The sequence below is a fragment of the Echinops telfairi genome, unplaced genomic scaffold (assembly GCF_000313985.2).
Source record: "Echinops telfairi isolate 266 unplaced genomic scaffold, ASM31398v2 ScPeMD7_22;HRSCAF=79, whole genome shotgun sequence".
Taxonomy (NCBI): Eukaryota; Metazoa; Chordata; class Mammalia; order Afrosoricida; family Tenrecidae; genus Echinops; species Echinops telfairi.
Window position 1 is genome coordinate 5164559 of NW_022103919.1, and position 27821 is coordinate 5192379.

At 42.0% G+C, this 27821-nt stretch overlaps 1 protein-coding gene across 1 annotated transcript in view; it reads left to right on the top strand.

Annotated features, from left to right (window-relative positions):
* Nucleotides 1-5343: 5343 nt before the first annotated feature.
* GPR107 (G protein-coupled receptor 107) overlaps nucleotides 5344-27821 on the top strand; it is a 57997-nt gene continuing 35519 nt past the window's right edge. Inside the window, exons 1-8 of the mRNA XM_013007400.2 lie at nucleotides 5344-5461; nucleotides 5815-5865; nucleotides 6058-6137; nucleotides 7518-7657; nucleotides 13693-13730; nucleotides 16041-16097; nucleotides 19064-19174; nucleotides 19617-19750. Of these exons, the coding sequence (XP_012862854.2) occupies nucleotides 5396-5461; nucleotides 5815-5865; nucleotides 6058-6137; nucleotides 7518-7657; nucleotides 13693-13730; nucleotides 16041-16097; nucleotides 19064-19174; nucleotides 19617-19750 (677 nt within the window). The 5' untranslated portion in view covers nucleotides 5344-5395. The remainder of the gene's footprint in view (nucleotides 5462-5814; nucleotides 5866-6057; nucleotides 6138-7517; nucleotides 7658-13692; nucleotides 13731-16040; nucleotides 16098-19063; nucleotides 19175-19616; nucleotides 19751-27821) is intronic.

Consider the following 27821-nt stretch of genomic DNA (forward strand, 5'->3'; position numbering starts at 1 on the left):
CCAAGCTAATGGTCCCAAGCTTCAGAGAGTAGTCCATTGTCTCCAGCAGCAGGGAGCGGGCCCACCCCTGTGGTGGGATGAGACAGCATTCTGGCAGCAAGTATCTGACTTCCCCCCACACAACCTGACTGGCTGGCCTCCTCCCAGAGACCCTTCTGTAAGGGGATGGATGTCCAGTTGCCTACAGATGGGCTTTGGGTCTCCACTCCGCACTCCCCCTTATTCACAATGATGTGAATTTTTGTTCTTTGATTCCTGATACCTGATCCCATCAACACCTCTTGATCACACAGGCTGGTGTGCTTCTTCCATGTGGGCCTTGTTGCTTCTGAGCTAGATGACTGCTTGTTTATCTTCAAGCCTTTAAGACTCCAGACGCTATATCTTGATAGCCGGGTGCCATCAGCTTTCTTCACATTTGCTTATGCACCCATTTGTCTTCAGTGATCTTGTCGGGACCTACTTCTTTCCTCTATTTTGTTTTACTTTCTTCCTATCCTACTATCATGTTCGATCTTCATTTGGCTCTCAGTAATTCCTCTTGACTACATTGCACTTGATCAAACCCCGCTAGGCATTCATGTCCTCCTTACCATTGATTTTAGATCACTTGTTCCCTTGTCCCCTCCCCCTCTCCCCTGTACCTTGGAACCATTGATCCTATTGTTTACTCCTCAGGATTGTAAGCAATCCTGCCTATCTTACTTAGATAAACATTTTTAGAAATTGCCTATACATAGTTCTGCTGACCCTTATGAATGTTTTCTGCTCGGGTCTGATGAGGTGTCAAGCGCTGTCCCCCAGTCAGAAGTCTCAGGATTCCTTGGGGACTTCATTGCTTTGCTCCCCTTGCTGCTCAGTTGCACTCCCTTCCTGTTTCACTCCAGTGGGGGTCGGACTGGGCCCAGTCCCCACATTCTGTCTCCAGTGCTGTAGCGCTGTGAGTCAGTGAGGAGGCGTCGTGCCTCGTGGTGGGGCTGGCCCTACTGTCCACTCTGTGCATTGGCTGCTCAGAGCAGAAATGTTGTCCTCAGGGCTTGGTGGGCCAGGATGTGGTTTGTTCACTCCCTCCCTCCCTCCCTCCTGCCTTCTCCCTCCTTTCCTTTCTCTTTCTCCTCTCTCTTCCCCCCTCCCCCCAGTGGTCTGGGCAGACCCCCCTCTCCCCAGGCTATCTCTTCAGTGCTGTCCTCTGTAGTGCGTCCTTCTGGAGAGCTGGGTCGTCCTTCTGGAGAGCTGGGTCGGGGCCAGCCTGCAGGCCTTTCTGTTAGTTTGTGTTCCCTGCCATAGACCAAACCCTTAGAGCACTTACTTCATCAAGAATTTACTCTCCGAATGGGTATGTTCTAAAATTGCCGAGAGGCATTTCTGATGGTAAAAATATAGTTTCCTAGAGACACAACAGGGAAAAAGAGTAAACATACCTCTATGTTTAGTGGCTATGCAGCTTAAAGATTGTGACAATATATGTAACAAGAGACCAGCCATTAAAAAGTGTAGAGTTTACAGTACTGCTGTGACCACGTGAGAGCACCATGGATGATAATTGACTGATGGCCATTGGTTTGGGGCTAACTCTCACTCTGGGGTGCCAGACCATGAACCGCCAGAACAACCAGTGCTATCTTGGCAGAAGTATAGCCAGAATGCTCCTTGGGAGCGAGAATAGTGAGACTTTGCTTCATGAGCTTTGGACATATTATCAGGAGAGACAGCCCCTGTTGAAAACGTCGTGCTTAGTAAAGTGGAGGGCAGTGAGAAAGAGGAAGACCCTCGATGAGATGGGTTGACACAGTGGCAGCAACAGCGAGTTCAAACATCACAACGATGATGAGGATGGGAAAGGGCCACGCAGTGTTGTGTTGTGTTGTGGGTCTCTGAGTCAGATGGACTTGACGGCACCTAGCATCAGTGTTTGCTCAGCCCACCTTGTGTCTGTGAGACTCCTGCTCGTTGTTTCATACGGCTGAGTTTGCGTATTCTCTCACTCCTTTTCCGCAGCCCTTCTCACTGGGGCTTCTGCCAGAGAATTAAGTTCAAATTCCTAAGGTATCTATTGAATTTAGCTGAATTAACTTCTCTCCTGTGCATCTAAGATGTAATAGCTCGGTACTATCGTTGGGTATTGAAAAACTAGTCATTCAAATTATTTCTGTTGGGCTAATTCTTTCAGAACTCCGAGAAAGAGTGTGTGATCCTTATCCTCCTCCCAGGACTTTTGCCATGTAACATCTATATTTTCCATCTATGTCATCTCATCTGGGCTTTCTAGTTCTCTGGGAGTGCTAGTTTGCTGGAAGCTTTTCCAATTCCACTGGGGATTTGAGCTCCATCATACAAGCTTAAAATATATAGTTGAGCATCTAAGAGAATGAGGGAATGCCCTAAGAGCCAAAAGAGAAAGCAAAGTGGAACGGAAGGGCTTGGGGGAAGGAGTTTAAAATAAAAGAAATAGGGAGCCAGGACTGCTTGGAAGTGTTGCATAAACCTGGACCCTTAGAGCTTTGCATTTTTAACCCAAACAGTGCTGGAACTGAATTCCCCCTTTTCTCAGCCGATAATTGATAACTCAAGAGTAGGCTAGAAAAGAAAATCTTTTTAATGGCAGCAAAGCAAGAATGCTTTAAAAAAAAAAAAAGTGAGACTGCTCCTTTGAAGTGAGGATGGCAAGACTTTGTCTCACATACTTTGGACATGTTATCAGGACAAATCTGTCCTGATAAGGGGCATTTATGAAAAATTCACCGGTAACTCCAGCCTCTGGAGAAAGACATCATTCTTGGTAGAGGGTCAGGGGAAAAGGCCCTTCATGGGCTGACACGGTGGCTGCAACAGTCATTGTGAGAATGGCTCAGGGCTTTTAGGAGTCAGCAGTGACTCCGTGGCACCCACTGTGACCACCACCACCGGCAGTGGGGAAGGAAAACACTTGAGAGCTTTCCGTGGAAATCAGGAACAAGACAAGAATACTCAGTCTCCAAGAACCCCACTGCTACTAAGTATTGTACTGAAGGCCTATCCAGAGCGATTGGGCAAGAAAAAAAGAAATGAAAGGTAGTCATAATGAGCATTCTGGAAAGGACCCCAAGAAAACAATTTTATTTACAATAACAATAAAATGCCTAAGAATAAATTTAACTAGAACGTGAAAGACTCGTACACTGAAAACTATAAAGTATTACTGAAAGACATTAAAGAAGACCTAAATTAATGGTAAGATATTTCATGTTTATAGATTAGAAGACTTAATGTTAAGATATTGATGCTGGCGAAATCCATTTTCAGATTTAACACAGTGCTCACTAAAATTTCAAAAGCCTTGTTTGCAGGAATGGAAAAGCCAGTCCTCAAGCTTACTTGGAACTGCCAGGGACACCAAATAGCCAACACAGTCTTAAGAAAGTAGAATAAAGTAGGAGGATTTACATATCTTGATTTCAAAATGTGTCATAAAGCTCCAGTAATGAAAAACATGTGCTACCGGTATAAGGTTAGCCACAGAGGCTAATGCAGTAGGATTGAGGGCTGAGAAATAAACCCATACCTATTATGATTAATTGATTACTACAAGAGTGGTAAATCCGCTCAATGGGTAAAGAATTCTCCAAAAAACCATAATAACATCGTGCTTATCAGTTGAATTTCTACATGCAGAATAATGAAGTTATAAAGTATGCAAATTAACTCAAATTGAATCAATATAAATGTCAGACTTAAGAACATAAAGCTTCTAGAAGAAACTTAAGAACAAAACTCTTAGAAGAAAACGTAGCGATGATGCTTCATGAGCTAATCTTTGACATTGAATTCTTAGAGCTGTTGCCTAAAGCATGAGCATCAAAAGACAAGATAGATATAAAAACCTTTGTGCATTAAGGGACTTTATCAATAAAATAAGGAGACAACTACATATTGAGAGACATTTTCTTTGTATGTGGAAAATATTGGATAAAGGTTTTATATCCAGAATTTAGAAAAAACAACACATTAGCAACAAAAAAAAAACCAGTCCCTTCCCCCACCAAAATTGGGCAAAGACATACCATGGCCAACAAACAACAAGATGCTCAGTGTCATTAGTCATTAGGGAAATGCAGATCAAAACCACAATGAGAGACCACATCACCCCCACTAGAATGACTGTGATGGTAAAAACGAAAACAACAGGTGCTGCCGAGGATGTGGAGAAATTCAATCTTTTCTCCATTGTTGGCAGATGTGTTAGTCCAGGTTGCCTAGAGAAAGAAATCCAGAGACACGTATGTGTAAGAAAGAGCTTTGTATCAAGGAGTAAATAGATATCAAGAAAACATTCCAGCCCAGTCCAACTCAAGTCCACCAGTCCGATACTATTCCATAAGTCCCTGTTCATACTCATGCAGCCACATGCAATGATGCAGAATGCTGGGAGATCACAGGCTGCTGCTGGTGGGTGCAGAGGTGTGTGGATCCAATGGTGGTGGAAGCATCCTAAGGCTTCGGCAGGTCTCTGCTGTGTGGCTCGCCCAAAGGAAGGTGAAGCAGAGAGAGTGTGGCCCACCTCCAGGGAGGAGGAGGAAGAGGCCAACCTCAGAGAGCCATTTATCTGCACAGTTCTCTAATCAAGTTGCAGCCTGACTGACAGTCTGAACTCTGCCCACATGTTCCTTAATGCTTCCTTCCCCCCACTATCATGATCCCAATTCTGCCTTGCAAATCTGGCTAGACCAGAGCATGTACATTGGTACAGATAGCAACTGGAAACCCGGGGAACCCAGGATAGATGACTTCTTCAGGACCAGCGGTGAGAGGGGCAGGGGTGAGGCCTGGAGGGTGAAGGGAATGCGGGGTAGAAGGGGGAACCAATTACAAGAATCTAAGTATAGCCTCCTCCCTGGGGAATAGACAGCAGAGAAGAGGGCGGAGGGAGGCGTCGGACAGGGTAACTTATGACAAATCTGTAATAATTTATGAATTATGAAGGGTTCAGGAGGGAGGGGGAAGGGAGAGGGAAAACGAGCAAACGATATTGAGGGCTAAAGTGGAGGGCAAATGTTTTGAGATTGATGAGGGCAACAGGTGTACATAGGTGCTTGACTCAATGGATGTATGTATGGACTGATAAATGTATGAGCCCTCAATAAAATAATTTTAAAAAAAGAATAATGAGGGTAACAAATGTACAAATGTGCTTTATACAATTGATGTATGTATGGATTGTGATGAGTTGTATGAGCCCCCAATTAAAAAAAATTTTTTTTTAAAGTTAGATACCATAGTTCTTCGAGGAGATGACTATATTAGTAAATAATTAGAAGTTAGTTTCTGCATATTACTAATTCCACTCTGCAAATCCTTTTAGGATGACGTACGGCATAAGGTCCATCTCAACACCTTTGGATTCTTCAAGGATGGGTGCATGGTGGTTAATGTCACCAGCCTCTCAGTCCATGCGTCAGAAGGCGCCCCAGACAAGGATGCTACTGTAAGTATCTTCTCATGAGGTTGATCCACAGTCTTCTCAGACCAGAGACCACAAAGCTATACAATTAACGAGCTGGAGGATGTTAGCCTTTCTCTAGACGGAGTGAAATTTTACCCTCTCTGCTTTAAAGTATCTGAATGTGGAGAAAATTCACTTGTGAATTTATTAGGTTTATCAGGTAGTTAGTTTTACCTTTAACACTTGCTGTAATTATCAAGTAATTCTAGTAATTAGTGATTTTACTTGAAGTGGAATTGCCTTTTTAATTCCTTTTTCTGTTTTCTGAGCTAGAAAGATGTGGCTGCCAAGGCAGTGTGTGCCTAATCGCCTCTACTCTTCTTCTTCCCCCTTAGATTGGGTTCAGCGTAGACCGTACAAAGAATGATGGGTTTTCTTCTTATCTGGTAAGTATTATGCGCTCTTTGGTGTAGCTCGAGAGACTGAGTGGCAAGAACTCACTTCTTTTGAGCACATGCAGCTTTATTCGCTGTGTGAGGCGGAGATTGTACCACTACTTGCCTCACTGCTAAAAAGTCTTGGTACCTGCTCTAGTGCTCATGAATAAGGTGATGAACAGTGGGTTCTTCTCTTCTCAGGATGAAGATATCAATTACTGTATTTTAAAGAAACAGTCTGTTTCTGTCACCCTCCTAATCGTAGACTTCGCCAGAAGTGAGTAAGTACTCTTAATGTTCTTCCAGTTTAATCCTGGAGTAAATTTAAGGGGAATGGAATACCTGAGTTAACTTTTGTTAAGTGTCTGCCGTGCGCCAAGTACTGTGCTGAGTGCTGAGATTAAAAACACGATGAGGGAGACAGAGCTCCTCCCCTAGAGAAGCTTCCGAATTGGCTGGGGAGACAGAGTACGGTGTACATGATGGAAGCACAGTAGAGAAGTGGTAGGAAAGAAGCACCAATTAACTTAAGCACCCAGGTAGCCTTTGAATGAACAGGCTTTCTCAGACAGGGAAGAACGTTCCAGTAAGAAAGACCAGTATACACAAAGGCAGGATGGCATGAAATAGCATAGTGTTTTAATAAAGAGAATTAATTTTTGGAGAGAAGTATGGTAAGACACAAACTGAGTCCAAATACTGGGATAGTCATGTATGCTAGTCTGAGGACCTGTGAGGTTTTTTTAGTAATTTGGGAACCTGATGGCCTTAACCTGGTGCTGGCCCTCAGCTTTAGCATGGTGATTAAGCGTATAGGCTGGGCTCTAAGCCGAGTTTGAAAACTGCTTCTGCTATTTACCAGTTGTATGACTGGGCCTTCAGGGTCCCTGCCTACTTCATAATAATGATACTTAACTCATAAGCTCTCATGGTGCAGTGGGTTACGCATTGGGCTACTAACTGCAAGGTCAGTTTAAAGCCACCTGCCACTCGATGGGAGAAAGATGAGGTTTTCTACTCCCACAAAGATTTATAGTCTTATAAATCTCAAGGGGGCAGTTCTACCCTATCCTATAGGTTTGTTATGGGTCAGAATTGACTCAGTGGCTGTGAATTTGGTTTTTGACCTCATACGATTATTGTGAGGATTTTAAGACATGTGAACTCAGATGTCTGATGGAGGATTTTGTGTTTTCAAGTTCAGCATGTTTCCATATGACCACTTTACAAGTTCCCTGTGTTTGGGGCGCTCTCGAAGGGTCTTGAACTAGGGATGGCATGCTCAGATTTGTTCTTAAAGTAGACTGCTAACAGCCCAGGACAGAATGAACTTCACATGAGTAAGATGAGAGGCGGGAAGACTAATTAGGAAGCTTCTTTTAAAAAAACAAAACAAGTTTTGCCACAAAATTGTTATTATTGTAAATATTTTTCCATGGTAACCTCTGTTTTCATTCACAAAGATTATTCTGTCAGTCTCTGTATTAGTTAGAATGCTTTTGATAGCAGCTAAGTAAGATTTGACGGAAACTGGCGTAAATGGTGAAGACATTGATTCTCTTAGTACTGAAAGGCCAGAGTTGAGGCAGGTGGGTTTGGGGTGAGAGAGAAATCAGCAGGTTTTTTGTTTCATTTCTCCCTTCTATTTTATTTCACTGTAGACTAAAGATAAAATCACCACCAGAAGCTGGTACCCAGTTTCCAGAGATCATCTTCAGTAAGGATGAGAGAGCTCGTGGTCAGAGCCAGGAGCCGGGTGGTGACCCTGTTTCAACAGGCAACCAGACTCAGAAACATCCAGGTAAGCTGTAAGGTTGAAGCAACCTCTTTTTCACTGTTCTGCTTTGTAGATCCTTTTTTGTTACTAAGTAAAAACATACTTAATTCACCTAGTGTTATTTTATTTTGGAGATTATGGAAGAAATATATATAATCACTGAAAAAGAATGGAAAAGGAGGAAAAATAAGAACAGTCTTCCTAGTCAGTGTGTTAGAGTTTTGACAATTAATGCTTTCTTCTGATCTTGTATCTGAGTTCTAGAGCATTTGCTTTTTAAAATTCATAGTTGTATATGAGGGGGTGCCCATCTCCAGAAAAAAAAAAAAAAGGAATTTTTTTCCAAAGCTATGTATTTAAATTTTTTTACAAAACAACCTTATCACTTTTTTAAAAAAAAATCATTTTATTGGGGGCTCATACAACCCTTTATCACAATCCATACATCCATCCATGTGTTGAGCACATTTGTACATTTGTTGCCATCATCATTCTCAAAACATTTGCTTTCTACTTAAGCCCTTGGTATCAGCTCTTCATTTTTTCCCCTCCCCCCTCAGAACCTTTGATAATTTATAAATTATTATTATTTCTCATGTCTTACACTGTTCAATGTCTCCCTTCACCCACTTTTCTGTTGTCCTTTCCCCAGGGAGGAGGTTATATGTAGATCATTGATCGGTTACCCCTTTCTCCCACACCTTCCCCTTACTCTCCTGGTATCTCTTCTCTCATTATTGGTCCTGAGGGGTTTATCTGCCCTGGATTCCCTGTGTTTCCAGTTCTGATCTGTACCAGTGTACATCCTCTGGTCTAGCCCGATTTGTAAGGTAGAATTGGGATCATGATAGTGGGGAGAGGAACTAGAGGAAAGTTGTATATTTCATTGGTGTTACACTGTATCCTGACTGGCTCTTCTCCTCCCCAAGACCCTTCTGTAAGGGGATGTCCAATTGCCTACAGATGGACTTTGGGTCTCCATTCCGCACTCCCCCTCATTCACAATGATAGGATTTTTTTGTTCTTTGATGCCTGATACCTGATCTTATTGACACCTCGTGATCACACTGGCTGGTGTGCTTCGTCCATGTGGACTTTGTTGCTTCTCGACTAGATGGCCGCTTTTTATCTTCAAGCCTTTAAGACCCTAGATGGTATATTTTTTGATAGCCGGGCACCATCAGCTTTCTTCACCAAATTTGCTTATGTACCCGCTCTGTCTTCAGCGATCGTGTCGGGAAGGTGAGCATCATGGGATACCAGCGTAATATAACAAAGTGTTCTTGCATTGAGGGAGTACTTGAGTAGACGCCCAATGTCCAGCTGCCACCTTAATACTAAACCTATAAATATATACATATATATCTATTTTCCCATCATCATATATAAATGTTTACATATGCACATGTCTGTATTTAGACTTCTATATATGCCCTTTGCCTCCTAGTTTTTTCCTCTATTTCCTTTTACTTTCCTCTTGTCCCACTATCGTTTCAGCCTTCATTTAGGTTTCAGTGATTCCTCTTAGTTACATTGCCCTTGATCAAGCCCTACCAGGCCTCCTACACCCTCCTCACCATCAATTGTGGATGACTTGTACCACTTCCTTTCCCCGCCTCCCCTTTTCCCATGTATTCTCAGAAACATCGGTCCTGTTGTTTTCTCCTCCGGATTGTTTATCCCGCCTATCTTATCTAGATAGACCTGCAGAGATAATAATATGCACAACAAAACAAGACAGAGCAAAACAAAGCAAAAAAAGAAAACCACAACAACAAATAAAGAGAAAAGCCTGTAAACAGTTCAAGGTTTGTTTGTTGACCTTTAGGAGTGTTTTCTGGTCCAATCTGATGGGGTGCCACGCCCTGGCCCCAAAGTCTATTTTTGGTATTCCCTGGGGACTTTGTTGCTCTGTTCCCCTTACTGTTCTGTTGCACACCCTTAGTGTTTCGCCTCAGTGTGGTGGGGTCAGATCGGGTGCAATTCCCGCACTCCCAGTGTTGTCCCCCATAACGATATGGGTCTGCGAGGGACGTTGTAGGGCTGGCCCTATGGTCCTCTCTGAGCGGGAATATCGTCCTCAGGGCTTGGTGGGCCACTATGTGTTCCACGCTCTCTTCCTCTCACTTCATTTGCTCCTGTGTGCTCTGATCAGACACATCTCCCTCTTCCTGAGAGCTGTAGCTTCAGTGCTGTCCTCTGAAGTGACTTCTTCTGAGAAGAGGCAGGGCTGTCCACGGAGCTGAGATCCCTGCTTCATGCCAGTATGTTGCATTCACATCTTGGAGCACCGGGTTGAAGTGTGGTCCCTCTTTCCCGGTGGAGATATAAACAATACCCTCCCCTTGGTGGGTCAGTGCCCTGTTTCACCACTACCTATGTTTCTCCCCCCACCCCCCACCTTTTTAGTTGGCTACCAGACCTGGGTTTGGTCTGGCCCCGGCCAAACTACCTGGACCTCACCCCAGGAATGTTTGTATACAGTAGCTTTTCCCCTGTGCTCCTTTTGCATTTTTAAGCTTACATGTGTCAAGTCTGTGATTCTATTCTTGGAGCATTTTTCAAACTCATCTGTTTGAATGGCTGACAGCACCTCCCTCGTTTTTTCTTCTTCACTGTCTCGATGCCCTTTCATGTCCTTCTTCATTCACTGAAACAAAAGGAAGTTGCTAGGAGTGAGATCAGGTGAGTAGGGTGTGGTGGGCAAGAGAAGCATGTTGGTTTTGGCCCCAAACTGGAGCGCTGAGATGGCTGTGTGAGCAGGTGCATTGTTGTGGTGGCAAAACCAGTCCCTTGTTTCCCAAGGGTGGCAAAACCAGGCCCTTTGTGTCACACACTGTTATGCTTCCTTTTCAGAACCTCTAAATACAAAGCTTGATTAACAGTCTGACCTGGTGGAACAAACTCCAAATGCACTGCGAGTCCACGTTTTCATTTCTTTGTTCTGGAAATTGATGGATGTCCAGAGCGTTTGTCATCAGTTGACCTTCCGCCTTCATTGAAATGAGAAAACCACTCACTACAATTGGGCTTTTCCCATAGTGCTGTCCTTGTAAGCTGTGTTCAACGTCACAGCATTTTTCTTGATCAGGAAACAATTCCACAGCTGAATGCTATTCTCTTAAATCATCCATCACTAAAAAACAAAAACAAACGATGTTTGAGTGAAATTGCTTTTACGGAAAAAGTCACTGTGTGACCAGAGAGAACTTCCCAGGCAGTGCTTCTGGGTGCACTAACTCAGAATGAGTTGCTCAGTGCTCACCTAGCTGGAAAATATACATGCTACAAAAATTCCGTTCCACCCAGTGCTCTTCTGGGGTTTTTTTGAGGGGTACCTCCTAGTATATAAATTTATAAATATCCTTCTTCACTTACCTTCAACATATTTTGTACCTGTATAATAGCCCACTAAATGGATGCCATCCTTAAGGAGTTATATTTAATTTTTATGCAATTTTGAATATTGTGGTGTTTCACTTATTTATACGAAGACTTTTTAATGTGTATATAACTCTCTTTAGGGGGGTTGCTAGAATTGTAATTTCTGATTCAAAGGCTATAAGCATGATTGAGAATCTTGATACACATTTCATATTCAGTCTTCCCCATGAAGAGTCTCTAAAGTCAGAATAAAGCAGGAACAAAGTTCCTTCCATTAGCAATCTCGACAGACCCTGTTCTCTCTCTCTCTCTCTCTCTCTCTCTCTCTCAGAATGAATTTGTCTAGTAATATTTGCTATGAAGTTTTCCACTTATGTAAACAAGTATCATGCATTACAATTTTTAAAAACAATTCTCTGTTTCAAACATAATTTCTTAGCAAATGTGTCTATCTATATACGATAGGCAGGATAAATAATCCCAAGGAGAAAACAACGGTACTAGCGGTCCTGGGGTGACATGGGAGAGGATGGAGCAGGGAGGGGGAGCGGAGAGCCAACAAACTCAGGGATGAGGGAACAACAAGAGATCTGAAAATGATGGGGTTTGATCAAGTGCAATGTATCCAAGAAGAATTACTGAGAGCTGAGTAGAAGGTGAGCATGATAGTGGGACAGGAGGAAGGTGAAAGGAAATAGAGGAAAGAAGTATGAAGCAACTATTTATAGAGGTATAGCTATGGGCATGTATATACAGTGAACCCTCGTTTATCGCGGTTAATGGGTTCTAGACCCCACCGTGATAAATGAAATCCCGCGAAGTAGGATTCCTTATTTGTAAATCAAATATTTTCGTAGTTAGAGCATAGAGGACATGAAAAAACACCCTTTAGTCACCATTACACTCGTATTACCCAATTTATTAAACGAAAAAGGGAAAATACAGTAAAACATTTTGGACGTTACAATTATCATTTATTATTTATGACATCAAGCGTGTACAGTATGAGCCAATCAGTGGCAGTAATGACAGAGCATGCGCTGTTACGCAAAAACCGCGATAGAGTGAAGCCGTGGAAGTCGAAGCGCGAAGTGGCGAGGGTTCACTGTATATAAATATATTAATTTATAATGAAAGGGATAGAGGCCAAAGTACATTCATTTATCTGTTAAACATTAAGATAACAGACGGACTTTGGGCCTCTAATCAAGGCCTCCCTAAACACAAGAACACTTTGTTCTAATAACCTAGCACTCTTTGTTACTTCCCAACACGATCGCTGAAGACAAAATGGGTGCATAAGCAAATGTGAAGAAAGTGGGTGGTTCCTGGCTATCAAAAGATATTAGTGTCTGGGGTCTTAAAGGCTTGAAGTTAAACAAGCAGCCATCTAGCAGGGAAGCAATAAGCCTACATGGAAGAAGCACACCAGCCACTGTGATCATGAGGTATCGACAGGATTAGGTATTAGGTATCAAAAGATCCATAACAAAAAATTATATCAATGTGAAAGAAGGGAGTCGGAGTGGAGACCCAAAGCCCATCTGTAGACAATTGGACATCCCCCACAGAAGGGTTGAAAGGAAGGATGACTCAACCAGGGTGCAGTATAGCACTTACGAAACACACATCATTCCTCTAGTTCCTCAGTGTTTCCTTCCCCACTACCATGACCCAGTTCTACCTTACAAATCCAGCTAGACCAGAGTACACACCTTGGTACAGATAAGAGCTCGGACACATGGAATTCAGGACAGCTAAAACCCTCAGGAGCATTGGTTGGAGTAGCAGTATCATGAGGGTAGAGGGATGGTGAGTGGGTGGGCAGGAGAAAGGGGAACCCATAACATGGTTGGAGATATAGCCCTCCCCACGGGAATGAATAACAGAAATGTGGGTGAAGGGAGACAATGGACAGTGTAAGACACGAAATAATAATACAGTAATATGTAATTGATCGAGGATTCACCAGGGTGGGAGGGGAAAAAAGAGCTGATGCCAAGGGCTCAAGTAGAACAAAAATGTTTTGGAAATGTTGATGGCAACATATGTACAAGTGTGCTTAATATAATTGAATGATGAATTTTCATAAGATTTATAAGAGACCCCGAATAAAATGATTAATAAAAAAAGAAAATAAGGAAAGGCACATCATGTGACATCTCTGGTAAGCTGTACATGAGAGTATTCTGAAATGTGTCTCCTTATTAGTACTAACCACTCATTTATTTAATAGTATTTCTCATAGGAGCCCTGGTGGTGTAGTGGTTACATGTTAGTCGGCAGTTCGAAACCACCAGCAGCTCCAAGGCAGAAAGATGAGGTTTTTTATTCCTGTAAAGAGTTGTAACCTTGGCAACTCGCAGCTCACAGGGGCAGTTCTGCCCTGACCTGTCGGGTCGCAGTGAGTTGGAATCAACTTGATGGCAGTGAGGTTTTTGTGTTTCTTGTTTTCAGTTTTTTGTATTTTTCATTAACAAATTCTGACATGACATGGCTGTGGCTGAAGAACTCTATTTCAGGACATGAGAAGATGGTTATCAAGATAGATTATAACCTCACCTTTTGTATTTTGTTGTTTTGATTGTGTGATATTAGAGACTCATAAAATTATATTGTCATATGTATATAAGCAGAATCAAGCAATAATGCCATTTAAATGTTTCTGTTTCTAGACAGTAGAAAGTCTAAAAGAAGTACAATAAAATCAAAGGTAAGAACTCACTACCTACCTGTGCCCAGCTTTTCTGGGAATACAAAGAGACTTTAAAAAGTCTGTGGTAAAATGCCATTAGCTTTTCATTCTATTTTTCCATGAACCTTTTGAAGCCCCTTTATATGTGTGTGTATATGTGTGTTTATTCATATGTTTATGTGCATTCATATATTTGTATGTGTATATGCATGCATACACGTACATATACGTACATGTATGTTCTCGGTCTACAGGGAGTTGTCTGCTGCTTTGGGAGATAAAGTGGATACACCTGAACAATTTCAAAGTGAACTTGAGTGCTAAATTGTCCAGCACTTCTGGGGTAGGGAGGGGAGGGACGCAGAGTGTTCTCAAGGGCCCTCTAGGAGGGGGCTTCACCAGCAGTGAGCATGGAGTCCAGTGGATTTGTTTGTGGAAGAGCAGAAAAGAGATGAAGAAGGTCATACGAAAGAACAGAAGGTGGGAATGAACATACAAGTGCTGGGCATTGGCCTGTTGGAAGTCAAAGACATGTATTTCTAAGTAGAGAGGTAGAGATCTTAGATAACACAGGGCCAAGCAATAGAATGTCTTACCATACGCAACCCAAACCCACTGCCATTGAGCTGATTTCCACGGAGGCTCTGGATCTTTGCAGTAATAGATCTAGACAGCTTGTCATCTTTTGCTCTTAGAAAAGCTGCTGGGTTTGAACCACTGACCTTGTGGCTAGCAGTCTCATGCCTTCCTGGCAGCACCACCAGAGCTCCTTTGAATGTCTTAGAGTGTAGGTAATAGGAAGTTACTGTGAACTATTGATCAGTAATTAATGTGATGCAAATGGCATTTTGTGAAGATCATTGTTCTGAAAGTAATGTTCAGGGTAGAAGATTAGAAAGGAACAGAGTGAAATTAGACCCGTCAGTAAGGCCACGTGATCTTACAGGTGTAGGTGATGTGCATCTGGATTAGAGTACAACCTTGTTATTTAAAATACGGATCCGTCTGGGAGACTGATTCAGGGAGTGGAGCAGTTAGGGAATAGGTGGATTTCTTGGTGGGGTACTGGGTGCTGGGGTGATAGAAATAGCACAAGAAGAAAATCTGAGGTTTTGGTTGGGATATTTTGATATTTCAGTGAGGGACATCCAAAGGCAGTGTTTTTTTAATTTTATTTTGCTTTGTTTTGAAACCACCATTGAGGTATAATTGACATGTAAACTACAAGTTATGAAAACAACAATCATTTATCAAGGGGTCATGGGGGTGGGGAGTAGGGAGCTGATACCAAGTGCTCAAATAGTAAATGTTTTTAAAATGTTGATGGCCACATGTGTACAAATATGCTTGATACAGTTGTTGTAGGGAATGATTTAAGAGCTGTAAGAGCCCCCATTGAAATGATTTTTTTTAAAAGGTTACTGGGAAACTTCCATTACCTTTGATTTCTTTTCCCATGACCTTTTTGAAGCTCTTTGGTATGCATACTCTTTTTTTCATCTTTCATTCTGCGTAATTAATTTGAGATTCATCAAGATTATTGCTTATGTCAATAGTCCATTCCTTTTCATTGCTTAGTATTATTCCACTGTACAAATGGTAGTGGTTTTGATTAGAAATGTTGTTCAGGTGATGTATCAGAGTGTAATTTGGGCCAGTTTCTTTAGTTTACATCCAGAGCCATACCATGAAGATATTGCAGGTTTGATTCCAGACCCCTGCAATAAAATGAGTATCACAGTGAAATGAGGCACACATATTTTGGTTTCCCAGCACATATAAAAGCTATGTCCACACTATAGTGTAGTCTACCGGATGTGCAATAGCAGTATGAAAAAGTTTGAAATATTTTGAGATTTACCAAAATGGGACACACAGACACAAAAGCTGTTGGCACAGAACCTCAAGTTGTTGTGAAAATGGTGTCACAAACTTCCAATTTGTAAAAAATATCTACAAAGTGTAGTAAAGTGAAATGCAATAAAATAAGGTGTACCTGTACTCGCAGCTTTTAGGGTTGGTAAGCACTCCAGCAAGCAGATTGCGTGGGGAAGGAGAGGGCAGGGAAGGATGGAGGGAGGGAGGGAGCGAGATAGAGAGAGAGAGAGAGAGAGCGAGAGAGAGACTGCTTAGAAAGAGAAATACATGGAAGAAGTGTAAAAAGGAACTTCAAGCGTCTTATCAAAGCTAGTGAATTTTATTTTCAGAGTTTCGAAGGTTCGATAATTTAGAGTACAGTAAGAAGGTGGGCTTAAGTTGTTTTGTTTTGTTTTGTTTTTAATTGTTTTTATCTGCCAATATCATCTGAAAAGCAGTTATGTTTTTTAGGCAATGAGAGAGAAATCCTTTTCTGTTCACAATAATGATGGAGCAGTTTCATTTCAGGTATGTTTTCTCTTAGTAAAGCTTCATAGAGTTTATTTACCTCTACCATGTAAAATAATTAATTGGTTAAGGACATTTGAATTTAAAAATAATAATTTAAACATGCTACTTGTTGGTCATATGTTACTCTCTATAACAAATCTGTCAAGTAGCTGTTATTACGCCCAGCATCACATCAAGTCTCTGAGCGTGAATAACTTTATGACTGCCCATAGTAAGTGACACAGCCCAGATCCCACGTGTTGCTTCCTGTCTGCTTCTGCAACGCCTTTGCCTTTCAGACACTGCGCTGCAGCCCCTCAGAGGGCACCACTACAGGCGGAGACAATTCTAAACTGGCAAGGACTGTTGACTGAGTGGACCCATAATTCAGAGACTCGGGTCTCTAGTTAACCCAGTCCTCCTAGCTATCAGTAGCACTCAGCATGCATAGGGGAACTGGGCATCAGGTTGGGTCTCAGAACCCACTTAATAGCTAGCCGACGTTGGACAACTCACTTCCAGGCCTCACCATTATTTTGTCCTTGATGAAGTGGTGTGTGGGACACGTGTAACCTTTTCTGGCTACACACAGGACAACCCAACCCCATCTACCCAGAGATGATTTCTATGAGCAGACGTCAGACTGCCTCTGCCCTCCATTTTTCCTCTATTCTGATGCCAACCCTACCTCCCATGGCGCTCTGCTGGGCCGCATAAACTCACAGACAGCACTCACGATTAGGGAGTTCATTAGGGACGTTAACAAGTTATCACAAATCGAGATCAGAAAACATTAAGGATACAGTCATCTTGTACTCAATAGTACCTCTTCTCAGCCATGCTGGCAGGCTCTTCTCTTTCTGATCCTCTCACTCTCTGTGGTCCTCAGTCTCAGCCACATGGGCCCTGGGCCTCTGTCCTGCTTGGGGAAGTGTTACAAAGCTCTGTTAGTACTGAGACGTGCCCAGAGGGCATCCCATTCTGTAAATTATCTCCCGCTTTGAGGCACTCAGCTTTTTTGTCCTGTGGGCCTGGAAGCACACCACTCTGCCTCCTTGCTCCACCTCGCAGCCTCAGAGCTGTTGCCCTGCTGTGTCTCGTGGAGCCAGCGAGACAGAGGCTGTGCCTTTGCTGCCTCCACCACTTCAGACAGGGATTTTGCACATGCTCTGCTGGATCTTTCTTGATGGTTCTGGGATTCTCTCCTTTGCTTCTGAGATGGCTTACTTTTATACCCAGCAGAAGGGCAAAACTGCTAGAGTTCTTTACACTCTTTCTGCATGGATGGGAGTCACAAAGACTGGATAGAAGAGCCATACCAAGTACTTCACTGCAGTTGTCTAAAATGAAGACAATGATACTTCCAGCATTGTTTAAAGAATGGTATCCGTGTGTGTGAGTGCTCTGTAAAGCACTGTACAAATGTTTTTTAATGATAAAGAATGATTGCCTCTTTTCTCATCAATTGTTACTACGGAAAGTATGATTAGCTTAAGTGAACTGCTTAGTTATACAGCTCAGTCATGTTGACAAATGCATGCACTCATGCATGTCACCCCTCTCAAGGAAGAGAACCTTTTATTGCCTCTCTGTGATCATGGCTCAAATTTTCTGACCTTAGGGTGTTTTATGTGTCTGGCAGTTTTTGTATGTTCTTTAAGTTTAGAAGCTCCTTTTCATCACCATCGGTGATTAATAGCTAACAGTTCATGAGTGCTTGCATGGTGCTCTTCTCCTCAGAAATTTCCAGTAGCTTCCCATCTGCCTCAGAGTCAAAACTAAAGTCCTGTCAATGGTATGCGTGGCCTCATGTCATCTGGCCCCGTCTCTGACCTCATCTCCTGTTGTCATGCCCTTTGCCACACAGGCCAAAGCACTGTTCTTCTAGAGCAGTGGTTCTCAACCTTGCTTGTGCCGCCACCCTTTCATACAGTTCCTCATGTGGTGGGGACCCCCAACCATAACATTATTTTTGTTGGTACTTCATCACTGTCATTTTGCTACGGCTATGAATCAGGCGATCCCTGTGAAACAGTTGTTTGACCTCCAAAGGGTCCGCGACCCACAGGTTGAGAACCGCTGTTCTATCTGATCTGGCCCTCACTTCTACTCTAGCCAGACCTTCTGTGTAGAATGTTCTTCCCTCAGAACCCACACGACTAATTCCTTATTTCCTTCCAGTTTTTGTCACCTTCTCTGGGTATCCCTGTTGTGAATATAACCTTCTCTCTCCCCCCTTTTCCGTTTTTTTTTTCCCCCCTTCTTTAGAAGCACCTGTCCCTTCTAATGTGCTCTACATTGAATTTACTATTATACTGGTTTATCGTTTGTCTCCCTCTCTAAAAGGTAGCTATCTATAAGGGCAGGGATTTTAATGTGTTTTATTTCTGTTGTGTAAGAGCCAACCTCCTAAACTTGGATCTGATCTATAGGCATATTTTGATCAATAATGATGGAGACCGATGAATACATGCCAGATACTGCATTAAGTACTTACATATGCATTAGGACAGTTCATCCTTCCAACACATCCATGAAGTTGGTGCTGTTATTATTCCTTTTTTATAGACAAGGAAACTGAGGCTCAGAGAGTAACTTGCCTAAGGGGAAGAATTCAACCTCCAGGTTTGACTCCAAGGCCCATGTGTTTAACAAGTTTATTTACAGCTTCCTTGAGAAATACAAAAGACACTCTTCTTCTCCTCCTTTATTAGAAAATGCTTGTTAATTAAAGTTTTTGAATGATTCTTAGATTTTAATTTTTTAATAACAAAAGGAAAAGGTATAGATATTTGGCATTTATGACAGCTCTGCGTCAGCATGAGGGCCCGGGGGAAAGCAGCACGCTTGGTCATTAAGGGCATAAGCTGAAACGAGCGTGAAATAAACACGTAGAATAGGCTGTTGCTCTTCCTCTGGCTCTGCTCTGTCCTCGCTAGGAAGTCAGTAGGTGACTTGTGTTGGTTTTTCCTTGTCATTTTCAGTTTTTCTTCAACATCAGCACCGATGACCAGGAGGGCCTCTACAGTCTTTACTTCCATAAGTGCCTTGGAAACGAAGTGCGGTCCAGTGACAAGATTTCATTCAGCCTTGATGTGAGTACTGTATGATTGCTCCTGTTGGTGGTAGCCTGAGGACTTCGTCAGCAGTGTTACACACAAGATATTTCTTTCTTTTTATTATTATTAAAGGTTTTATTTAGGAAGTTAACAAATGTTAATGCCAGTGAGAAATACTCAAAGTAGTTTTTACCAGGACATGTTACAAAGTTTCAGATCTGCAAGACATTTCTGTGTATACATCGATTTTAAGGACACTTCAGAGAAAGAGAAAAATATGACCAGACTAAAGTCCGAGCCAGTGGGCTTTAGCAGATGATCATGAATACAGACATCCAAAGCAGTTTAGAATGTGTTGGCACTTTAACCTAGGCATTACAAAACGTGGTTATGATCTGTTAGACTCACGTGCTTACCTTCAGTGGAACAGCTGAGATTTCAAATTGCTCAGTAAAAATGAATTTCATGTTGATTTCAGATTGAGATCACAGAGAAGAATCCTGACAGTTACCTCTCAGCAGGAGAAATTCCTCTCCCCAAATTATACATTTCAATGGCCCTTTTCTTCTTCCTTTCTGGAACCATCTGGATTCACATCCTTCGAAAACGACGGTAAATTATCACTTCCTTGAGACCTACATGTCAACATGTCTTGAGATTTATGTATTTTCACCTTTTGCTGCCTTCTGAACCTTGGGAGAATTAGCACTAGTAGACTCTCTTCCATCAAACGGCACTGTCCTGAAACACTGGGTACACTATATGGGGCAATTGTTGTGTGGGAGGCCTTTGCATTCCTTGGTATCTGTTCATTTACCATTGCTTTGTGTAAAAAGTAAATCCAAATTCACTCTTGCATCGCTTAATATCCAGGATATGTTCTCTGAAATAGGAAATTTATTTGAACATTATATGATTTCTATATCTTAGTCTGATCCTTCCTTATCGTTGAGCATCTCAAACAAGCTTTGCACCTACCCAGTTGATTGTCAACATCCTGAGAGCGATTCCCTTCTGAGTTTGGTCTTCAGTTCACATCGTTAGCAATTTCTCCCTGTCTCATCTAGGTTCTTTGTTTGTTTACCTTGCAGCTTTTGGTGGAGCCAGTTCTTCAGTAACTTAGAGATTTTTTCTTTGTTCTTGAGACTTATGATTGTTGAGTGTGACATACCTAAATTGTGAGCAATAGTGTTTTCTGATTTTTTGCATTCATGTTGTTAAATAGCCTTTTCTAGCTGCCAAGTTTATACTTGGAACTGTCTGTGTGCTGCTATCACTAGCACTGGTTTTTGCTGTGTTTGGGAGCCAATGTGCACTTCACTATTTTTGAAAATAAAATAAACAGATAGTCCTCCAACACTTGAGAAATGTAGGATACAGAAGATTGAATGCTATTGTCTATGAGTCAGAGCATACACTGTGGATGGCACATTTTTATATAGAAAGTACAGTGCATACATGCATAAGCCAGCAGGTAACATAGGGATTTATTATGGCTATTTTAGGTGATATATGTTCTGTGGCAGCTGGCAGCTCGGTTGCTTTGTACACAAAGTACATGAAGTCAATTGTGTGCAGCAAGCCATTGTATTCGCTATATCTCATTCTCTTATCATAATTTCTGTGTTGTGTTATCACCTTGTAGGACTGGAATCTTACCTGAATGGATGTTATTATGAGACATGGCTCACTTCAGTACTATGCAAGTAAAATAAGGGTATAAGCAAAGTGTTTCTACAGTGGAGATACTGCTATCCCAGACTCATTGAATGAGAGCACTGGGCCCATTCAGCCAGTGGCTGTTAATTCTAAAGAGATTAATGAAGAGGACCAGCTGCCTAGATGAGAGGGTAGAGTTGGTATTTAGTGACTGAAGGCAGCAGCTAAAAACTTGGCTGGGAGAATCTCCTTATTGACCTCTAGCTGCTTGCTGCTGAAGGAGACTTCTTCAGAGCCCATGTGCTTGGCTTTTGGCCTTCATTCTGAAACCCCTAAGGCTTTGACTTCCTGTATTTGGTTCTTAAGGAGAACAGCTGCATGGTGCATGGAGCTAATATCTCCCTCTCAAGAAAACATTCGTTCTCATAATAGAACAAAAGATATATTGTTAGACTATAAACCAGGTACATGATGGTATTGCAGTGTGGATTAATAGAATAATTTAGCCATCCCCCAACACCAAACAGCCACCACTTGTCTGCCAGTTTCTCATACAGGGGTGGCGTGCATGTTGCTTTGATGGTAGAAGCTATGTCTCTGGTATTTTAAATGCCAAGCAGAGTCACCCAAAGTGAACATGTTTCAGCAGAGCTTTCAGCTAAACAGACTGAAGAAGGAATCAAAAAACAAAAGTAGAAGGAATTAGCCGCTGGAAATCTTATTCATATTATCATACATTGTCAGATACTGAAGGCCTAATGAATAGAAGCAGAACACTGTCAGAGAGAGTGCCAGAAGGTAAGCCTCTCAGGTCAGCAGACACTCAAAATAAGACTGAGGAGGAGCACCGTCTCAAAGTAAAGTCTCCCATCATGACGTGAATGGAGTAAGACCGGTGGGATTAAAGCCTTTTGACTTGCATTTGCTGATGGGCACAACTCAAAACTAAAGAAACAGCTGCGAAAATCTAGTAATCAGAACTTGGAATGTATGATGCACGGATCCAGGAAAAATGGAAGTCATCAAAAATAAAATGGAATTCATAAAGATCAATATCGTAGGTGTTATTGAGCTGAAATGGACTGGTACTGGCCATTTTTAATCAGAAAATCATGTTTTACTGTGCCAGGAGTAACACAATCAAGAGGAAAATCATGTTTTACTGTGCCAGGAGTAACACAATCAAGAGGAATGGTGTGGCATTCTGGTCCAAAGGGACATTTCAAGTTCTGTCTTGCAAGGCAATCTGTTGAGTCTATCCATCTGTCTTCAAGGAAATCCAATCAATACAACCATTATTCAAATTCACAAACAAACCACTAAAGCTAGTGATAGAGAAATTGAAGGATTCTACCAATGTCTTCAGTCTGAAATTGATCAAATGTGCAATCAAGATGCATTTATAATCATTGGTGATTGGAAGGCAAAATTGGAAACAGAAAGGATCAATAGTTGGAAAGTATGTTCTTGGTAGAAATGAAACTGGAGATCACATGATAGAATTTTGCGAGACCAACATGTAGACTTCTCTAGGCAGAATTTATATAGAAATCAAATTGTGGGAAGAGATGATGGAGAAGCTCAAAACAGCAGATAAAACCAGGACAGGGACTGGCTGGAACAGACCAACAATTACTCATGTAAGTTCCTGTTGAAGCTGAAGAAAATGAAATCAAGTCCACAAAGGCTCACCTTAATTTTGAGAACATTTCAAGAACAGATTTGATGCATTGAACACTAAGGAACCGTGGGAGGACCTCAAGACCATCATTTATGAAGAAACCAAAAGGTCATTGTGTTAGTTTGAGTTGACTAGAGAAATTCATAAACTCTAATATGTGTATAAGAGAGAGCTTTATATCAAAGAGTAATTGTATATTAAGAAAACGTCCCAGCCCAGTCCAGATCAAGTCCGTAAGTCCGATATTAGACCATATGTCCGATACCAGTCTATAAATTTCTCTTCAGACTCATGCAGCACATGCAGGATCACAGGCCAGTGGGTGGAAAGTTGTGTATCCAGTGGCAGTGGAAGCATCTACGGCTGGCATGGGTCTCCACATGGCTCCTCCAGTTCCAGATCTCTGCCTCCATCTGCTTGGCTCCATGTGTCTTGTCAGCAGGAATGTGTATCAGGCCTCCAGTGAGTTATTTATCTCCTTCAAGCTTCCAAATGAGGTCATCAAGCTGTGACCTGATTGACAGGCTAGCCTCCACCCCTTTGCGAGTTGACAAGAGATTATTTAACTGCCACAGTTATTAAACAGGAAATAAAGGTGAAAGTCAGTGTCAGAAGAGTCTGAAATTTGTTCTTAATCATAGAGTAGCTAATGCAAATGGAAGAAATGGTCAAGTTAAACAGCTTAACAGAAAATTTCAAAGGGCAGTTTGAGAAGACAAAGTAAAATATGATGATGAAATATGCAAAGACCTGGAGTTAGAAAACCAAAAAGGAAGAAAACAGTCAGCAGATCTTAACTGAAAACACTCAAGAAAGAATTCATGCTTCAGGTTTGAAATATTGAAAGATTGTATAGGCAAAATATATAATGATGCAGGAAACTTCACAAGAACTAGTCCACATTCCACCATTCCAGGACGTAACAGATGAGCAAAATCAATGCTACTGAATGAAGAAGTCTAGGCTGCACTGAAAACAACCAAAAGGAAGGCTCCAGGAATTGATGGAATGTCAGCTGAAACGTTTCAACAAACTGATGAAACACTCGAAGCACTCACTCATCTATGCCAGGACATTTGGAAAACAGCTCCTTGCCAACTGACTGGAAGAAATCCATATTTGTACCCACTCCAAAGAAAGGTGACCCCCACAGAATGCTCAAATTGTACAGTTATATGAGTACTATCACACGGAAGTAAACTTTTGATGAAGATCGTCTAAAAATGGTTGCAGTATTATACTGATAGGGAACTGCCAGAGGTTCAGGCTGGATTCAGAAGAGGACTTGGAACAAGGGATATTCTAGCTGACCAAGGATGGATCTCGATTGAAAGCAGAGAATACCAGAAAGATGTTTACTTGTGTTTTATTGACTATTCAGAGGCATTCAGCTGTGTGGATCATAACAAACTATGGATTCCCTTGAGAATGGGAATTCCAGAACACTTCATTGTGCTCATGTAGAAACTGTACATGGATCAAGAGGTAGTTGTGGGAACAGAGCAAGGGAATACCACATGGTTTAAAATCAAGAAAGATGTATGTCTAAGTTGCAACCTCCTACTATACGTAGTTTGTATCTTGAGCCAGATAATCAGAGAAGCTGGATTATATGAAGCAGAATTTGGCATCAGGATCGGAGGAATGTTTATTAACAACCTGAGATACGCAGATGATATAACTTTGTTTGCTGAAAATAAGAACTTTAAGCATTTGCTAACAAAGATCAAAGATTGCAGCCTTCGCTGACGAAGACACAAATCCTCACAAGTGGACCAGCGGTAACGTCATAATGGAGAAAGGATGGAAGTTGTCAAGGGTTGCTTCTTGCCTGGCTCTATAACAAAGCTCATGGAAGCAGTAGCCAAGAGTTCCAACGATGCATTGCACTGGGTAAATCTGCTGCACAAGACTTCTTTAAAATGTTGAAGAGCAAGGATGTTACTTTGAGGACTAAGGTGCCCCTGACTCATGCCATGGTCTTTCCAGTTGCCCCATAGGCATGTGAAAGTTGGACATTGAATAAGGAAGATTGAAGAAGAATTGGTGGTTTGAATTATGGTGCTGGTGAAGAATATTCAAAGTCTCATGGACTGCCAATAGAACAAATAGTCTGTCTTGGAAGAAGTACAGCCAGAATGTTCCATAGAGGTGAGGAGGTCAAGACTTAGTTCTCGTGTACTTTGAAGATGTTTTCTGGAGAGACTAGTCCCAGGAGAATTACATCGTGCTTGGTAAAGTAGAAGGACAATGAGAAAGAGAAGGCCTTCAACAAGAGGCGCTGACACATTGGCTTAAACAGAAGAACAGTTGTGAGGATGGAGCAGGACCAGGCAGTGTTTGTTCTGTTGTACGTGGGGGTGCTCTGAGTCTGAGCCATCCCCGTACATCCATCAGCGCCACTACCATCGCCAAAGAGCAGCCCTGAAGGTCTCTCATGGGGCTGCCAACAGAAAGTTCAGACTCACCAGGCATTCGAGGGGAGAAAAATGAGGCTCTGCTCTTGTAAAGATTCCTGGTATTCAGAAGCCCTTGGAAGTGGTTCTTCTTTGCCCTTCAGGCTCGTTATGATGGCTGTGGGTAAACTGCGAATACCAATCGCTGAATCATCAGGGCAGAAATTAAACAAAACTAACCGCCATCAAGTCAGTTCTGACTGGGAGGGCAGAAATCGAGGCCGGTTTAATCCCTCGTGGCCCGAGGTTGAGTCTAGGTAATTGAGCTCTGCTTGGATGATTCCTGGATGTGATATCCTTCAAACTCACCAGATACAAAGAGCTGCTTATCCATTACTAAGAAAAAAAGTCCCCCTAAATTCAGACCACTAATGTTTTCTTTTTAAGAAACGTTTGCTTTTACCATTGTTAGAAAAGTAAGGACTAGAAGGCATAAGACCTGATTTCAAGTGGAAACTTGGTTTTCTCTAAGCCTCTTTTCTTTTTGGATCCAAAACGGAGACAGTCTTAATGACTCTTGTCTTTCTTCCGGGAGAAAGATCCTTGTATTTGTTATCTGACCACCAAAAGATCGTGTTTGTGAAGATGCTTGGACAATTAGAACACTACGTCAATGTGAGATGCATACAAAATACTAACCAGCTGTTCCTTGGCGTTTTACTTTCCCTTTACTCAGCGGTCAGTAGTCATTACCACTGGTTCACGTACATAAAGTTGTTCTAAAGCTGTGGCTAAATGAGACCGACCTGGATAGACAAGTGATGTAGTTCCTTTGATGAAGAATAATATGCCTACGGAGACATCTAAATAATGTTAAGCCCTCTGCCCAATCCCCATTCTTTGCCAGGAATCTTGCAACCAGTTCCACGAGTTGGAAATGTGTTGCTGTGTCTGTGACTTTACAGCGGACAGTTTCATTTGATAATCATAGCCCGTTAGAGCTGGACGGAGCTGCGAGATCGCAGCTGCCTCATCTTACAGGTGATTATGTTGAGGTCTAGAGAGGGGTCCACTAGAGAGCTAGGACCAGGACCCAGATGTGCCTGCTAATTCATGTCTTATTTGGCCCAGTTCCGTGAGTGTGTGTTGGACCTTGGTGCTCAGGGAGGGGAGTCCTGGGGAAGTGATGGGGGAAACCACCTGCTATGTTTTGAGTACTGGCTTTGAACCTAGTCAGGCCCTTGATGTTGGTTAATTTGGTTAGTCTTCCATCAGCTTTTGAGTTAATCTTCTAACAGCTCCATTCTCAGGAGAGACTACTGAGGCTTAGAGGCATTTTGCAAGGTGGAACCAGTGTTTGAACCCAGATAGGTCTGGTTTCAGATACTGTGTTCTTTCTGTCACATCACTGCCAGGGCTGTCCATGCTTTAAGGCCAGGTTGCCAGAGGGCATTTTACACTGTGGGTGAAACACATGGTCATTCACTACTGAATGTAGTCTGTGGCTTGACTCTCTTCTTGATCTTGAAGTGGGTGTGTGCTGGAAGGGGAAAGTACCAGGAGAGAAAACCAGCCCGGTGTTTGGACTTCCAGCGTGTCAATTCATGCACACTCTTGCAGCATTCTATATAAAGCCCAGCTTCTTTTTATTTTATTTTAATTAATAAGATTTTATATTCTTAGAGAAATTTTAGGTTTAAAGAAAATTTAAGCAGAGTCCCCAAACACTCCTTTATGTCTCAGTAGTGTCAGCTCTTCAATTGTGTTCTTCAGTATCATTGCGCTAGTCTGGGTAGACTAGATGAACAAATTCATAGACACTCATGAAAGAGCTTTATATACAAGAGCAATTGAATATTGGGAAAACATGCCAGCCCAGTCCAAATCAAGTGCTTAAGTCCAATATTAGCCCATATGTCCAATACTAGCCCATAAATTACTCTATAGACTCACACAGCCATAAAATAATGCTGAATGCAGGATGATGGTAGGCCAGTGGATGGAAAGCCTTGTGGATCCAGTGGTGGTAGAAGCATTTCAGCACTATACAGGGTCTCTACGTGGTTCCTACAGCTCCGAGGGCTCTGGCTGCATCAACGTAGCTCCATGTGGCTGGTCAGGAATGTCTCGCAGGGCATGTCCCCCCTCCAGTGTGCTAATTTATATCCTTAGTGCCTCCAAATGAGGTCATCAAGCTGCGACTTTATCCACCCATTCATTTTTAAGTCTCAAATTGATACCAGATTATGTAACCACCACAATTACATAGACTATTCTACATCTTTTTCTTTATAAACTTTAGAAACAGTTTGTCAAAATTTGTGAAGTAACTTGCTGTAATTTTCATTGGCATCACATTGAACTCATAGTTGAGAACTGTCAGCGTTATTGAATCTTGTTTCGTGTATGTGGAATAAGTCCATTTATTTAGATTTTCCTTGATATCTTCAAACTTTTATAGTTTTCTTCGGAGAGATCTTGAACATAGTTTGTTAAATTTACCCTAAGTACTTAAGTTTTCTGGTGATAATATAATTCTTTTGTTTTTAAAACTTCACATTCCAGTTTTCCATTGTTGATGCTTCTAGGAAAAGCAGTAGGCTTATGTATATTTATTTTATTTCCTCCCACCTTTCAATACTCATTTTTTAGTCCCAGGAATTATTTTGTCATCTCTTTCCAATTTTTCACAGAGATGGTTATGTCGTGTGTCCACTTGAAACCCTCTTGTCTCTTTCTTGCATTTGCGAGGGCGTCGAGCGCAATATGGACTAGGATTTTTGAGGGAGACCGTTCTTGCCTTGTTTTCTATTGTAGGAAGAACACATTTAGCTTCTTACCATTAAATATAATATTAACTGTAGATTTTTTGTAGATTACAGTGAACCCTCGCCACTTCGCGCTTCGACTTCCGCGGCTTCACTCTATCGCGGTTTTTGCGTAACAG